Genomic DNA, 15,535 nt, shown 5'->3' on the forward strand with positions numbered 1-15,535 from the left:
CCCCTTTCCCATCAGCTCCTTCAAGTTTTTATCACTAGGTTTTCAGTGGGGGGCTTATCACAGAGCAGCCCTGCTTTTAGTGTACCAGGGCCAGCACAGGCACAGTTCAGTCACAGCTCATCATTTCAGCCACTGTAGGGTTGCACAGCAGTTAGCAGTATTAGCATCTGCAAGCTTTAGTTAGGTTACAAGCTTCTTCAGCACATATGCATGTTTATTTCCTCCCCTTCCCAAAAGGAAGAAGAAACAGGCAGAGTTTCCTCTCTCTTACTTAGTGAGCTTGAATTGTGAGGTGTGACTTTAACTCTACTGTATTCACAGACTGGCCTTAGCATTAACCTCTCTCCTTGTTCGCCTTTGTTGAACACAAGGATGCTCTCTCTGGCTTTGAGTGGCAAGTCAGACCCTCCTTGACAGAAGTCTGCTAATAGGGGTTGGCAGTTTGAAAAATAATATGAGGAGGGTTAGTTTAAAACTGAGATAACAGTTCATATTTTGAGATGCTCATTATTAATTCCAGTATGAAATGATTTGCACTTGTTATTAACACATTAAGACAGCCAAGGAAAAATTAGAAGGTGACTCAACAGGAGACATTCAAATGTGGAAGGAAAAAATTAACTACAGAGGGAAACTTTTTCCTAATGAGCTGAGTCCACGTTTAAGAAAGATCCATCCAATTTAAAGGTTGATTGGTTAATGGGGGGATTGTGTATATTTATTATCAAAATTTGTTTTCAACTGATACATAAAAGCCCGAAAGGCATATATTATAATGGAATACCGTACATGAATTGTTGTGATGTTCTAATAGTGGATATAGTAGAATAAGCTGAATTGTCATCTCCTGAGAAATGCCTTACAATGTTGTGGCATATCGAAGGCATAAAGCTGAGCACCTGTTATCTCAAAAGCATCTTAAGTAATTTAACATTTTTTGTAAAGCAGGAGATAAACTGCAATGAGGCAGAGGTTTATACTCTCAAGGTTGAAGAGAAGCTCTCTACTTTGGCTTGAAAAAAAGACATTTATAATCTAAGAAAAAACATGTGTCACACATTCTGACCTGTGTGTATGTATAGATACATATTTCTGTATATCTACATGAATGTATCAATATGTTTGTATTTGTGTATATGTATGTACATGTGTGTATCGTCCTATATGTGTGAGTATATGTGTATCTATATGTGTGCATATATGTATGTGTATATCTGTATATATGATGTGTGTATGTATTCATATGCTGTATATGTGTGTATATGTTTATGTGTGATGTATGCCCATGTGTATGTATGCATGCATGTATGTATATATGTATGTATATATTCATGTATATGACTCAGCTGAAAAGTCATAATAACTAAAAATTAAAATTTTTTGAGATTGTTGGTCACTAGTTCTTTTCTCTGTTACATCGTCACCTTGTTTTTGACAATGAGGAAATAGCACGGTAAACCAAAATCCCTTGTTTGCTGTTTACTTTTTCTCCTTAGTGATTGTTAAATGGTAGCCCATTAACCTTATTAAATACTTGAAAATCATTGAGAGTTTCAAGGAGTCTCACTTCCTATTATTCTAGTTTCTTTGGGGCTTCAATTATGAGGTGTTCCCGAGAACAGTGCATCAAGACCAACTCTTAGTGCTACTGATCACTCGGGATTACCCGAATGTCAGCCTAGGGGCATCTGAGGAATGAGACAGTTGGTGTGAGCCTGAGTCTTAAGGAAACGTTTCCATCTAGTCTAGTTTATTTTCCCAGTTTCACTGAAGAAGAAATTGCCAGCTGTGCAGGGGGCCATTGTCCATAACACTGTGGAGATGGAAGAAGCAAGAATAATGGGTGATGTTTCTCTTAAGTAAAGGGGAAGAGGGAAAGCAGGAGAGGTTGCTGATACACCAGTGTTTCTATCCTGAACAGCACCTCAACCGACTGCGGAAAGTTTTCTCTTCAAGAAAGCAGACAATATGAGAAAAAGGTTAAAAGGTGGTACTGATTCTGTGTTGTGTAAAGAAAAAAATGGTGTGGCACACATGAAATCTATTTGGCACATAAATTGAAGCAGCACTGAAATGCCCTTTAAGCCGAGACAGCAATTGCAGTTTGGGGATTATTTTCAGAACGTTGGTAAATGAGAAACTTCATTCAACTCCTTTTCACTCTCTCCCCCAAAGTATGCAAATAAAAAGCTTTTTTTTTTTTTTTTTCCTTTACATTTTTTTTCTCTATAGCAGCCAATTTTGTATGAAGCAAATGATTTTGGGCCTAATTGCAGTGAGTGTGTGTGGTGGGTTTGCTAGCTCTGTTGGGGTTGAATTGCATTTGAACTTTCTAATAGTATGATATTTTCCCCAGAATTTAATAACTGACTAAAATATTTAATAATGGAAGCTTTTATTAAATTAAAAGAAATCAGGATATATTTTTAGAAGAACTAACTTATTTTCTTTATCAGCTTTGTCTACTTAAAGGGGAAGAGACAGAATGGAAGCAATCCCCTGTATACCTAAATAGACATTAAAGCCATAAATAAGCTCAGTGCGTAATCTCATTCAGTGTGGATCATTGTTCAAAGGTTTGGGAAGCATCACATGGCGGTAATAACTGTGCTTCTAGGTCTAAGGAATAACAGATCACATTGAATGTTTGAGCTTCATTAGTCCTGTGCATAATTAGTCTTTATGTTTCCACATGATTCTTAGAGCAGTTTTAGACTGCCCACTGCCCAATCTCCCATCACCTAACACATCTATTAAATTCGATGTCTGGTTTTCAAAAGCAGGTAGGGAAAGATGAGGGTTGAAAGACCGAGTGTGGGCATGCCGCCCTACCTAGAGATGCCCAGAGACCATCGGTTCATTTACAAGCATCCTTAGGAACAGAATGGTAAAACATGAAAGCCCGTTATAAACCCTTTTAATTAAAACGCATTGTGCTGTATATTCTCTTCTCCGTGGGGTTCATCCGACCTCTCACCTCTTCCTTTGTCCTGCAGGCACTCCACTGCTGGTCAGGAGAAGCAGTGACCCAGCACCGGGGCCCCATGCTGATGCCCAGCCAAGCGCTGCAAGCTTGAGTGGCCAGAGTTTGGAACCTGTTGTTCTGGTAGGTATCTTACCATCTGCACCTCTGGGCTGGATCAAAGGGCCTGGCCCAGCCACTCCAAAGAGCTGATAATTAGATACAGGCCTTTTGATAATGTAGAGTAGTAGTTATAAAAATAGATAACATGGGCTAATAGTAGGATACAGTTAGTGATGACCATTACTTAAGTAGTGCAGATTGTGTGTCAATCCCTCATTTAAACTTCTACATGGAAGTAAGGACACATCTTTATTCTCCGATTTTCTGATAAGATGTGAGGCAGGGAGAGATTCAGGACATAGAGCTATTTGTTCAGTGATGTAGGAGACTCAGAACTGAACCAAGTGGTCTGGCTCCAAAGGCCCTGTTTCCAGCCAGCATATGACCTTGCCGCATGCCTGCTGCCATTCTCCTTCAAAATGTCAGAGGGTAGACGGGTGTATTTTCAGTGCTTCGATGCAGTGCTTTGTAAGGCAGAAAGACAGTGAATGCTGGTACAGTTTCAGCTCCCAGTACCACAAATACATGCAGCCAGCACTGGCTTTCTAGAACTCAGCTTTGAAACTGGAGAAAAATAAACTACATAAGGAAAAATACTTACGAGAAAACATATTTGTAACTGCTGTATTGATAATTAATAAGTAATAAATTACTTCCAGGGCTTGGGTATTTTCCACCCATCCACATAGACTATAGATCCTATTCTTTAAATTCTCCATTACTTTGAAGAAAATAGTGGTTCATCCCTCCAAATAGTCTGCAGGTTAAACGTTGGCTAATGACCATACATGTCATCACATAACATGACACTTAATAATGTAACCATATTTAAACTCTCTTAAAAGCCTATCCCTGTCTCATTACCAGCCTCACTGTTTAGAGCTCTTTATGAAAAATATATATCAGGGTGACAAATGAACTTAGACAATTCTCAGAATTTGGTATAATTTTGTTTTCAAGAGCTAGTGCCAAAGATTTTAAAGCAGGAGCTTCTATGCTGTATTATTGAGTATTTGCTGGTTGATGGGTATTTTCCCAATTCGTATACTTTTTTTCCCTTAAAGTAGTGCTTTTAAAGCATTTTAGATATAATGCTATCTCACTGTCCTATTTAAAGTTCTAGGTGCTGGAAATATAGCTTAGTCCTTAAGAACACCTTCTCTTTTAAATGTGTATGTTTTAATACTCTTTTAATTTTTTATATTATAATTGCTTCTTTTTCTTTTCCCATTTCTCCTTCCAAACCTCCCATACACCTTTCTTTGTTCTCCTTCAAACTCATGGTCACCTTTTAAAATTAATTATTGTCACATGTATACACACATACACATATATGCATATATATATATATATATATACATGCTTACACAAATATGTATATAGGTGTGTTTCCAAATGTAGCCCGTTCAGTCTGTATAATGTTACTTCCATGTATGTGTATGTTTTCAGAGCTGACCATTTGGTATTAAATAACCAAGCATTGTGCTCTTCCCTGGGGAAGACTCTTTCTGCTGCTCTCAACGTTCTTTGGTTGCCTATAGTTCTTTCTGTAGGGTTGAGGCCGCATGGTCCCCCTCTCATACACTTTCCCCATGCATGTCTCTTGGTGTGCATTCTTTATTTAGCTCAAGTTTAGGCATCATGTTGAAGAGCATTTACTTTGCTTGCAGGGGACTCTCCCTGGGGACTCCAACCTGGGGATTCAATGCCCTCTTTTGGCCTCTGCAGCCACTTCACTCGTGTGCATGTATCAATACACGTAGCACATAACTAAAAATAAAAATAAAATCTTCTGAAATCTTGGCTCTTTGGGGAAGTAGATTTAATAGAACATTAATAAAAAATGAGTACATCTGGTCTACTTGATTGATGGGTACAAAGACAGCCAGTGTTTGATGTTTTATGGAGTTTTTGTTTGTCTTCATTTTATTTTAAATATGCAGTGATTGAGACCAGGTTAAGTCTAAATATATTGAATTGGGAAAGGGAGTGATATAAGTATGAAGAAATTTACATAAACAAGAATAAGTACAATATAATGCATATTTTATGATATATACCCGAAAATGAGTCTGTCTGATTAATATTATCACTGTTTTCATGCAGAAAAATTCTCCCCCATATATTTCTGTTTGTATCACATAAACTCAGTGCTTAGAACAATCTAAATGACACAAATATTTCTTTCTTTTAGAGAAAATTAGGTCTCCCATCTTACTAATACCTTTATCCAAATATGACCTCAGGGAATTCTTAGGCAGGGCATGCGGTTAGATGATATAGTATTACTAGCAGAGATTTGTATTCTAATTTCTGGGAAAAAAATACTGCCACTGAAAATGCTTGTACCTTACCATTCTGTGAGTGATGTGGCTAAGTGCTGGTATGTCGGAAGTAGAAAGGAAAGCCTACCGGTCTTTCTCCCTCACCGTGGACTATATCCATGAGAATGAGTGTGCTGAGAGTTCGAGGATCTGGTCTGTGCCTTGGCGCAGGACAGACAAAAGCACTGAGGCTTCTCTTGCTTTAATTACACAACAATCTGTGCTGACTGTGTGATTCCCAATGCACCTGGAACACACTCGGTGCCCTGCCTTTCTTCATCTAGGCTCACATACATGAAAAATGCTCAGTGTGTGTGTGTGTGTGTGTGTGTGTGTGCGCGCGCGCTTTGGATCTGGAAATTAGAGATACGCTTTAACCTAGTGGGGATTCTTAAAGTTTCTGAGCATGACAGCAGCTTGAATTAATAATTAACCCAACTCAGTCATTCTACCCATTACCCACCCCCAAAATTCTTTTCTTTTTTATAATATTTATTTAGTTCCCCTAAGTCAAGACACAAATACATTAACTGCTCTGCCATAAGAACTGTAGACAGAGTTATTGAGTGAAGATTCTTGAGAGGCTCTCCATTTTCACTTAGAAGAAAGGCATTGCTTTTTTGTGTGTCATAGTCTCATTAAGTAATTTTTTCTGTTGAACTTGTGTTCAAATACATTTGCAATCCTGAGTTAAATAAACTATATATTAAATTATTTTAATTACTTTTTATTTCTAAATTTGGGTAATAGAAAACTATAAATTATATTTATGGTTCTTGGTGCATTCATATTGAATAGTGTTCCTCGAGACAGAAGTAAAATGAGGTGTAAATTAGTAAAATAATTTGAGGCCCTAGGAGGAAGGGTTTCTGAGCCCTGTGTTGTCTTTTGTGTGTCAGTATGATTTGTTGTCACCCTGGCTTCTCTCTGTGGACCATTGTGGTCACTATTTCGACCGACATCCAGTTATAGGTAAAAATCATGGACCTGCTCAGTGATGAGAGAGGGGCCTTCCAGGGAAGCTTGGGGAAACCAGCGCCACAGATCTTACCTGGGAGCACAGAGTTTGTTTCTTCATGACAAGTTTGGATTGGTGCTGTCCATGCTTCAGATATATTGATTGGTCTGGTAGGAGAGGTGCTGGTATGGATGGGGGACTATGATAATGTACCCTCTGCAGTAAGCAATGTGAACAACATTCGCTTTAAAGACATGTTCCATTGCTTCTCTTTCTGATATCCAGTGGGGGAGAACAACTGGAATTCCCACTTCCTAAAATGTGTTCTCATGTAAGTGATTCACAGACAGCAGGACCCCAGGTGGATTATTCCAAGGAAAGTTAGTCATAACACACAGCATAAGAATCTAAGGGATACATCCTTGACACATTTGACTGTATTGAAGTACTGCCTTGACAAACCACTGATGCTAGTTATTTTTAACTGTACTTTATTAGACCCACTTCGGTTAAAATGTGCTTCACAGATGCTCAGAGATGTGTGCTTTGAAAAGGTTAGAAAATTTGTGTCTTTCTTCCTGATTGAATTATTTCAAATCGGTTAATTCAGATGTACATTCACAGGCTTGCTGGACTTAGAAGACAGCACCAAATTAGAAAATTTGAATTTGCTGCAAGTTTCAAATTCTGAGAGCAGCAAACCCATCAAATTTCGGAGTTTGTTACTTAAAGCACCATCAGATAAACAGCATGGAAATTTGTTTCTCTGCCTTCTCTCCATACTAAAATAGTATAGCTATTAATGTTCAGGCAACAATCGCTATTCATCTTCCGAGACAGTAGCAAACCTCAGTCTTCTGACACCTTTGTACTGAAGAATGAGAACCCTGGGGACAGGATATTAGAGAAAGAGTTTTCTTACAAGAAGTCTTACTTTTCTTCCCTTGATTGCAACCTGGTGTTCTTCTTTGGCTTAAGGGCATGCCATAAATCTGAGCTCCTTGAAATCGATGTTCCTGAATTTGCAAATGGAACTCTAAACACATGTGATATCCCCCCCTTAATATCCGGTTAATTATTATAGGTGTTTGTGTTTTAATGACTTGTTTGTATCTTGCATTTAATCCTTAAGGCACATGGATCCTGCAGGGTGAGTAAATTAAAAAGTAGGTTCCTGGAATGTATGTAGTTGTTCTCTGAGAGTAAAGGATGGTGCTCTAAACCTACCACTTAAAGGTTTTGTATTACCAAAAAGTGTGTGTGTGTGTGTGTGTGTGTTTGTGTGTGTGTGTGTTTGTGTGTATGTGTGTGTTAACTTGTGGCCTTTAGAAGCTGTTGTCTATTATTATAATTTTTTTTTTTAAATTATGTGGTCAGCTCGGGTGGTTGTTAAATAAGAAGGCAATGGGTGGGCATCTCAGGTGTGATTTTTCTGGAGTTTTAGTGTGGGGAGAGCAAGGAACTCATCAATCTCTATAGTTTAGAAGGAGAGCAAAATATGAAGATGAGAAGCCTCATTTTTGAGGGTTAAATAGTACAAGGAACCAATTTCTTGACTCCACAGACTGTCTCTGAGTAAGAGGTAGATAGGTTCACCCTCTGCCTGCAAATGCCCAGTAACTAAGGCTATTCCATTCTTTTTTTTCCCCCAGTTTTATTGGATATTCTCTGTATTTGCATTTCAAATGTTATACCCTTCCCCCCACTCCCCTCCCTCCTCCCCATCAACTTGCTTCCATGAAGGTGCTCCCTCTTCCAATCACCACCTTCTCCACCTCAGTGCCTTGGCTGTTGATGATGTTCTTCCCATGAGTTTGCAAACCTTTCAGCTCCTTCAGTCCCTTCTCTAGCTCTTTCATTGGGGTCCCCGTGTCCAGTTTGATGGTTAGCTGCAAGCCTCCTCATCTGTATCTAGGGCTATTCCATTCTATCACCATCTTTTCTACCTAGCACAAAGACATAAACTCAGGAATTTAAGATGAATTTTTTTCATGTTTCCTCCTAAAGCCACATATACCTGTTTATTCAATAGCAACACAGTTGTTCAATACTCTCCGGTTATGATTAGGGGAGAAGAATGCAGACTGACTCTGGAGGAAGCCCTTAATATTTCCAGTCATTAGGAATGGTCTAGTGGAGGGTGGGTAGAAACCCGGGCAATCTTTAAAGATGTGAGTATTTCACCAGCAAAGATTCTGTAGGTGCTACTAGTATGGAGAATTGTTTCCAGTGAGTAGCTGCATTTTTCTTGCCTGGGGATTGAGAAATTTCTCAATAATGCAGCATCTCTTTCTGAGCATGTCACATATATGGAAACTATCATAGATGTTTCTCCCAGATTAAACTTTCTCAAGTCCATGAGCGAAATCATTGAGATATTACTATTAAAATTGAATAGCTTGTCTGTTAAGTTAAAGATCAGAAGGCATTTGGTTGTGGGCTGCTGGCCATATAAGCAAACCAGCTAACCATGACCTGCTTTTCTTATTGATTATTCTAAGTCCTTAATAAGGAAAATACACGTGAGTTTTAAGATTTAGTAAACAGTTTGGATGAGCAAATGTTAATTTCTCTCCATTAGCCATCCCAGCTTTATCTGTAGAAGTTGAGACTGGGTGATTGCTGAGGGATATCTGAAGAAAGGTGATGGCCACTGTATTTCAGCCAGGAGCCTTGGATGCTGTTCAACAAAAGGCGCGTGGGGGTGGGGGTAGCTTGTAGCATACAATTGTATTATTTAGAGATACTGAATCCTACAAAAGGTTTTTCTCCATTCCTTTCTATTTTTTTGTTTCTGACAGTGATTTAATAATAGTCCTGTTGTTTGTAACTCCAGCTGTTCACGCTGTGAGCTGATAAGGCCAGAGCTTGAAGACACATTGTGGGGATGGTTTTCATATGGCTTTGTTTTAGGAGATAAAGCTGCCAACCAGTGTTTCTCGAAGCCAGATGTTTTCTAAGTTTGGCAAGTTTAGGCCACTTAATTTCTAAAACGCTGTCCTTAGAGACCAAGGTTCAGGTAGGGGAGAGTGAGGAGCCTGGTTTATTCTGCAGCTGAGTTTTTCACTGCCATTTTGCAGAAGTTGATTTAAATAAACAAACAAACCAACAAAAAATGGCTTAGCTGAATGTCAGCACCATGACAGGAACCCTGGGAAATGTGAGCCCTGTTTCTGCATCACATATCCTGAGTCTTGTTTAGAACCAAAAAGCAAAACGAAGGTGTTCTATTCCAAGTCTCTTTCAGAAGTGAAAAGAACTACCCATCCTTATTGTTTTCAGTCCAGCTTTAAGCATAATACAAACTGAATGCACTTTGCTTCCATGTTAAAATATATTGATTGACATTTTAGATGTCCAACCTTGTGCCATTAGGAAGCCTTTATACACATGGTAGATCATCATAGACGTGTGAGGCTTGAAACTTTTCTTTCTGGGATGAGTAAGACTTTAGCTCATCTTATAAGTGTGATATTGCATATGTGTGCATATCTGTATGTGCATATACACATATATATTAACAAATTGGATTATGAACACTCTGTTCTCTACCTGAAATTGAGTTGAGTTGTGAAAGTCAGTGAAATGTCCAAGCACAACTTCTCTGCTACGTATTTAACCAAGAGCTGGAGGCTGAGGTCAGCAGTTTGGATTCTCAGACATTTTATTTTAGGATTTAAACAATGAGCTGGTTCACAGAATTAGTAAAAATTATAGGGAGAGAAGAAGCCATTATTATTCTGGTCAGGAATTGTTATAGAGGCTAATTTTACAAGTAAACCGTGAAGAAAAACAGAATAGAAATTAATTCCAATGTAGTGGATTCACTTATTTGGACTTCTTTTTCTGTCAACCAAGTTGTGAATTCTAAAATATAAACTTAGCAAGCTCTCATCAGCCATAATGGTATCCTCTTCTAATAGCTGTGTTCAAAGGCATCAAAAGCACTCCTGATTTTAGTTTGGGGTTCATTGTTTATACCACTGCATCTAAAGATGTTTCTTCCAAACCTTCCTTTATTCTACATTTTCTTAGTAGGTTGTCTAGTTTTGACTGATGTGGGAGAAAATAAAATGCTTCTGGTAGGTGGATTAATTAGAGTATGGGGGACAAAATGTGGCAAAATGTTGCTTTAGTGCTCTGCTCAGATCTGTCATGACAGTGTCGTGGAAGTGTATTTAGATTTGTAGCTTTTTCTATAGATCAAGATCTTAGACTCTGAACTACTAACACTGTAACCCGGAAAGAACATTGTGAATTACTCTCTCCTAAAATGTGTATAACTAAAATAATAAATACATAACAAGGAAGTTACATAAACTCGAATTGCTATTATTTATTCAAACTCCAAGCCAGTGAGCTGTAGGTTCCTGGAATGAATTTTAACTTGGTGAGAATGGATTCGACTTTGAATTTTACTCTGGTGTCCTATGAGTGGTATTCATAGAACAGCAATGACGTTTTCTATCTCAGATACCAGTAGTCCGGGTGTGTTTGCCAAATAAATAATAAAGACAAAATTTAAAATAAAGGCCCAGATATACATAAAATGTCCTAAAATGTTGTCTACAGAAACACACACCAATCCATTCAATGAGATAGCTGCTTTGAAAAGTCTCATGTCTACACCCAAGTAGCCAGGTATGTCCAGTGTTAGAGTGAAGATTGAGAACTGGGGTTTTTGTTGTTGGTTGTTGTTTTTGTTGTTGTTCTCTTCTGTGATGACCTTCTGGGCTTCAGACAATTGATAACCATCCATGGTGTAGACTAAAAGGGTTAATGAACTTTCTCCCTTGGGAAGAAGCATCAGGATCCCAGCTTCTGGAAGAAATACAACTTTCTCTTCAGATGAGGATTTTTTTTTCTTTCCTCTAGAAACATACACCCTCCTGAAGTGTGTGTTTCATTCTAGCTGCTGCTTGCAAAGTGGAGTTAGTCATAGAATGGCGTCGCACAGACATTAAACAAGACTTTTCTTTCTCAGGAGGGGGCTCCTTTCCTAATAGCCCTGTGCCATAAAGCTGAATTCTGATGTAGATGAATCACATTTTAAAAGTCGCTACTGTGTGTGTTTTACGCTTGTGGAAACACGTAACATCCTCATAAGCAGCATGTGGCTTGTCACAGTGCAGCTTTTCATGTCTGATTAGATGATTATGAAGACATCTGGAGTGAGTTAGGTTTGAAGTGACTGTTGTGAGCCAACGGAGGCCCCAAAGCCTTCGGACAGACTCAGGCTTTATTATTTTTTTCCTAAGTCACACGTTTTTGTGATCTTTAACTGATTTTTTTTTCGAGCCTTCTCTCCAGACAGATCTCCATACTTTTAAAGTAAAAATGGATGAATGGCGTTTGTTGAAAAAAAAAAAAAATCATAAAGGGTTTTCTGCCGTGGGAAGAAACCGGCAGCTGATGCATCCGAGGTCAGAACTGATGTCTGTGTTACCTCCGCCTTTAATTTCAGTCACTGCCAATCAAACCTACTTTCTCTATGTTAACATATAGATAAAATATATTTGCTTTCAGCTCCATTCTTACGACGATCCAAAGAAAAGCAAGCAGACACAGACACAGCTGACACTGTTTGAATTGTAACACAGCTGCGTGTGGAGAGCGTCCATTGAGAGACCACTCATTAACACAGCACATTGTATCTGAGCGCTCTCAAAATGTGAGCATTGCATAGAGGCTGTGTGATTTCCAGAGAAGTCCTTTACCCCACATGTTTGAGATTAGAAGTGTTTGGAATTTCGAATAATTCTGGATGTTGAAATATTGTCACATATACTATCTTAAGAGCTAGGCCTAATACTAAGGATTAAATTTGTTTTCTAAGCACCTTAGATACACAACCTCAGGCAGTTGTATACAACATTTCAATAATCTGTTTTTATGTTGTAGCCTAATGCCCAGAATGGAGGGGTGGGTTTTCCCATGTGGGTTATCAGGCTGGGGGTGCTCAGTCAATAAGCCACAGCTCCTTATGTATGCATTAGTAAAACTATTATTTATCTATAATGGATGGATACATGCGCGCGCACACACACACACACACACATACACACACACACACACACACACACACATACACACACCACACACACACACACACACACACACACACACACACACACACACACATACACACACCACACACACACACACACACACACACACACACACACCACACATCCTTTTGCTTTAAAAATCACTTTTTCTGAGCCTTCAAAATGTCTTACATTTCTTATTATGACCATCTATGAAAACCCCTTTCCTTCTGAGGCCGTGGAAAGATGTACATGGTCTTTGTCATCTGAAGCATTTAAGCCTCCAGGTCAGGGTTTTAGGTACATCCACAGCCGTGCCTCTGTCATCGCTACCTCTGGAATTCTACCTTTTACAAAACTGAATATTCTGTAAGCCATTAAAAAATGGTCTGTGCTCTCCAGAACCTCTGACAACCACAATTTACCTTCTTGTCTTCCTAATGTGAAACCGTCGGGAACTCATGGCAGCGGACCCGTACAGTGACTGTCTGTGTGACCAGCTAATGTTATTAAGCACGCCATCCTCATCCTATATGGCATGTCTACACAGATTTCCTATGTGAAGCCAAAAAGAATCCTATAGTTCATGCATACTCGATCTGGAAGATTTTGTTGGTGGAAATGGTCTCTTTTTGCTGTGGGTATAGAGCTGCTGTGGATACGTGTGTATCTTATTTAAGCCCCGTTGTCAGCTGGATATGATCGCTCACACCTGCACACTCCTCAAATCTTGGGAGCTGAGAGTCTCAAATGAAAATTTAAGAAGCAACCTGACAGATGCTATACCCAACCAATGAACTGAAGTCGGGGACCCCTGTGGTTGAACTAGGGAAAGAAGCTGTGGAGAGGATGACCCCACAGGAAGACCAGCAGTCTCAACTAACCTGGATCCCCGAGATCTCAGACACTGAGCCACCAACCAGCCAGCACACAACAGCTGATATGAGGCTCCCAACACATATACAGCAGGGGACTGCTGGATCTGGCCTCAGAAAGAGAAGATGTGCCTAAACCTGGACAGTCTTGAGGCTCCAGGGAGTGGGGAGGCCTGGCAGGGTGGAGGTGCCTCTGGGAGACAGGAGGAAGGTGGGGGGGCTTGGGTGAGGAACTGTCAGAGGGCAGAGAGGCCCTCCCCACCCTCCTATCTGCACGAGGATATCCATACCCCTCTACCCGACATTCCATCAGGCCTTGTCACTCTCTGGAGTCTCCAGTCTTTGGAGGGTTAGGTGCATCTTCTCTCATTGAGTCAAGACCTAACAGTCCTCTGTTGTATATGTGTTGGGGACCTTATATGGGGTGGTGTGTGCTGCCTGGTTGGTGACCCAGTGTCTGAGAGATCTTGGGGGGTCCAGGTTAATTGAGACTGTTGGTCCTTCTACAGGGTTGTCCTTTTCCTCAGCTTCCTCCAGCTTTCCCCTAATTCAACCACAGGGTCAGCAGCTTCTGTACATTGGTTGGGTGTAAATATCTGCATCTGACTCTTTCAGCTGCTTGTTGGGTCTTTCAGAGGCCAGTCATGATAGGTCCTTTTTTGTCAGCGCACCACAGCCTCAGTAATAGTGTCAGGCCTTGGGGACTCCCCTAGAGCTGGATCCCACTTGAACCTGTTGCTAGACCTCCTTTTCCTCAGGCTCTTCTTCATTTCCATCCCTGCAGTTTTCTCAGACAGGAACAATTCTGGGTCAGAGTTTTGACTGTGGAATAGCAACCCCATCCCTCACTTGATGCCCTGTCTTTCTGCTGGAGTTGAGCTCTACAAGTTCCCTCTCCCCACTGAAGGGCATTCTATCTAATGTCCCTCCCTTTGAGTCCTGAGAGTCTCTCATTTCCCAGGTCTCTGTTACATTCTGAAAGGTCTCCCCAACCTTCTACCTCCTGAGGTTGCCTGCTTCCATTCTTTCTGTTGGCCCTCAAGGCTTAAGTTCTTTTCCCACCAAACAATACCAGATCATGTTCCCCTCTTCCCCCACCTGTCCTTTTGCACACCCAGTTCCACCCCACCTTGTGATTATTTTCTTCTCTCTCCCAAGTGGGATTAAGGCATGCTCATGTGGGCCACCTTTTTGAGTTCTGTGGACTCTATCTTGGGTAGTCTGTGCTTCCTCTGTCTCTCTCTGTCTGTCTCTCTCTCTCTCTCTCTCTCTCTCTCTCTCTCTCTCTCTCTAATATCCACTTACTAGTGAGTACACTTTTTAATGGAACTGTTTTTTTCAGACAATTTTACTTTCAATTTTTTTTTAGTAGTCATCCTATGAGTAATATATTTTCATGGCTTTTGATTTACACTTCTTTCATGATTAATGATGTTGAACATCTGATGAAATACTTACTGGCTATTTACATATCTTTGGTATTTAAAATTTTTTTACCTAAACTTAAGTTGGGTTATTTTATTGTTGAGTTTTAAGTGTGCCCTATAGATTCTAAATATCAATTTGTTATCAGAAATATAATTTGCAAATACTTCCTCTCTTTTCATTATTTGTGGCATTTTTAGGGGAACATGTGCTACTGTCATGACATTTAGCACTGTTTTTTTTTTTTTTCTTTTTTTGTCCTATGTCTTTAATATTGGAGTAATCTTTATCTAATTATTTAATACTAAAGATGTTACAGCATTCCTCATTCATTTAGCCAGAACTCATAGTCTTATAGAACGCATAGTCTTAAATCCAACTCTCTAGAGTCTAAACCCTGTTTATGCTACAGAATGAGATCCCAAGACCGAACTGAGGATATAGCTTAGTGGGAGAAAGTTTCCCATCATGCACAAAGCCCTAGGTTTACTCTTTAGTACTGAAGGACAGACAGACAAGGTAGCATACTTGTCTGGCATGTACAATACTCAATGTTTAATTCCAGTATTGCTAAAAATAATATCCTAGGTTTCTATCAAATGAATGGACAAAGGAACTGTTGGTGTCTGGGAATGTTGGAAAGCTATGGAAACACAAAAAGATAAAACCCTTCTTCTCTTTTGTGGCAACATAGATAGGAATCAAGTCATTAGATTATGTAAAAGAAGTCAACTTTTACCAGAACTCACAGGTATAAAGAGTCTAAAGTAGATAAGAGTAGTAGGTACCAAAAGCTAGAGCCAAAGGAAGGAGGGAGGCAG

The 15,535-nt window shown here is 39.6% G+C and overlaps 1 protein-coding gene across 4 annotated transcripts in view; it reads left to right on the forward strand.

Annotated features, from left to right (window-relative positions):
* The window catches only part of PARD3B (par-3 family cell polarity regulator beta), a gene marked incomplete at both ends in the record, with an annotated part of 962,085 nt that overhangs the window by 430,147 nt on the left and 516,403 nt on the right, over positions 1 to 15,535 (forward strand). For all 4 annotated transcript variants that reach the window (XM_080932740.1, XM_080932743.1, XM_080932741.1 and 1 more), the window contains one exon: positions 2,997 to 3,106. In XM_080932740.1, the coding sequence (XP_080788866.1) occupies positions 2,997 to 3,106 (110 nt within the window). The remainder of the gene's footprint in view (positions 1 to 2,996; positions 3,107 to 15,535) is intronic.

This window comes from Micromys minutus (genome assembly GCF_963924665.1).
Source record: "Micromys minutus genome assembly, chromosome: 19".
In the NCBI taxonomy this organism is placed as follows: domain Eukaryota; kingdom Metazoa; phylum Chordata; class Mammalia; order Rodentia; family Muridae; genus Micromys; species Micromys minutus.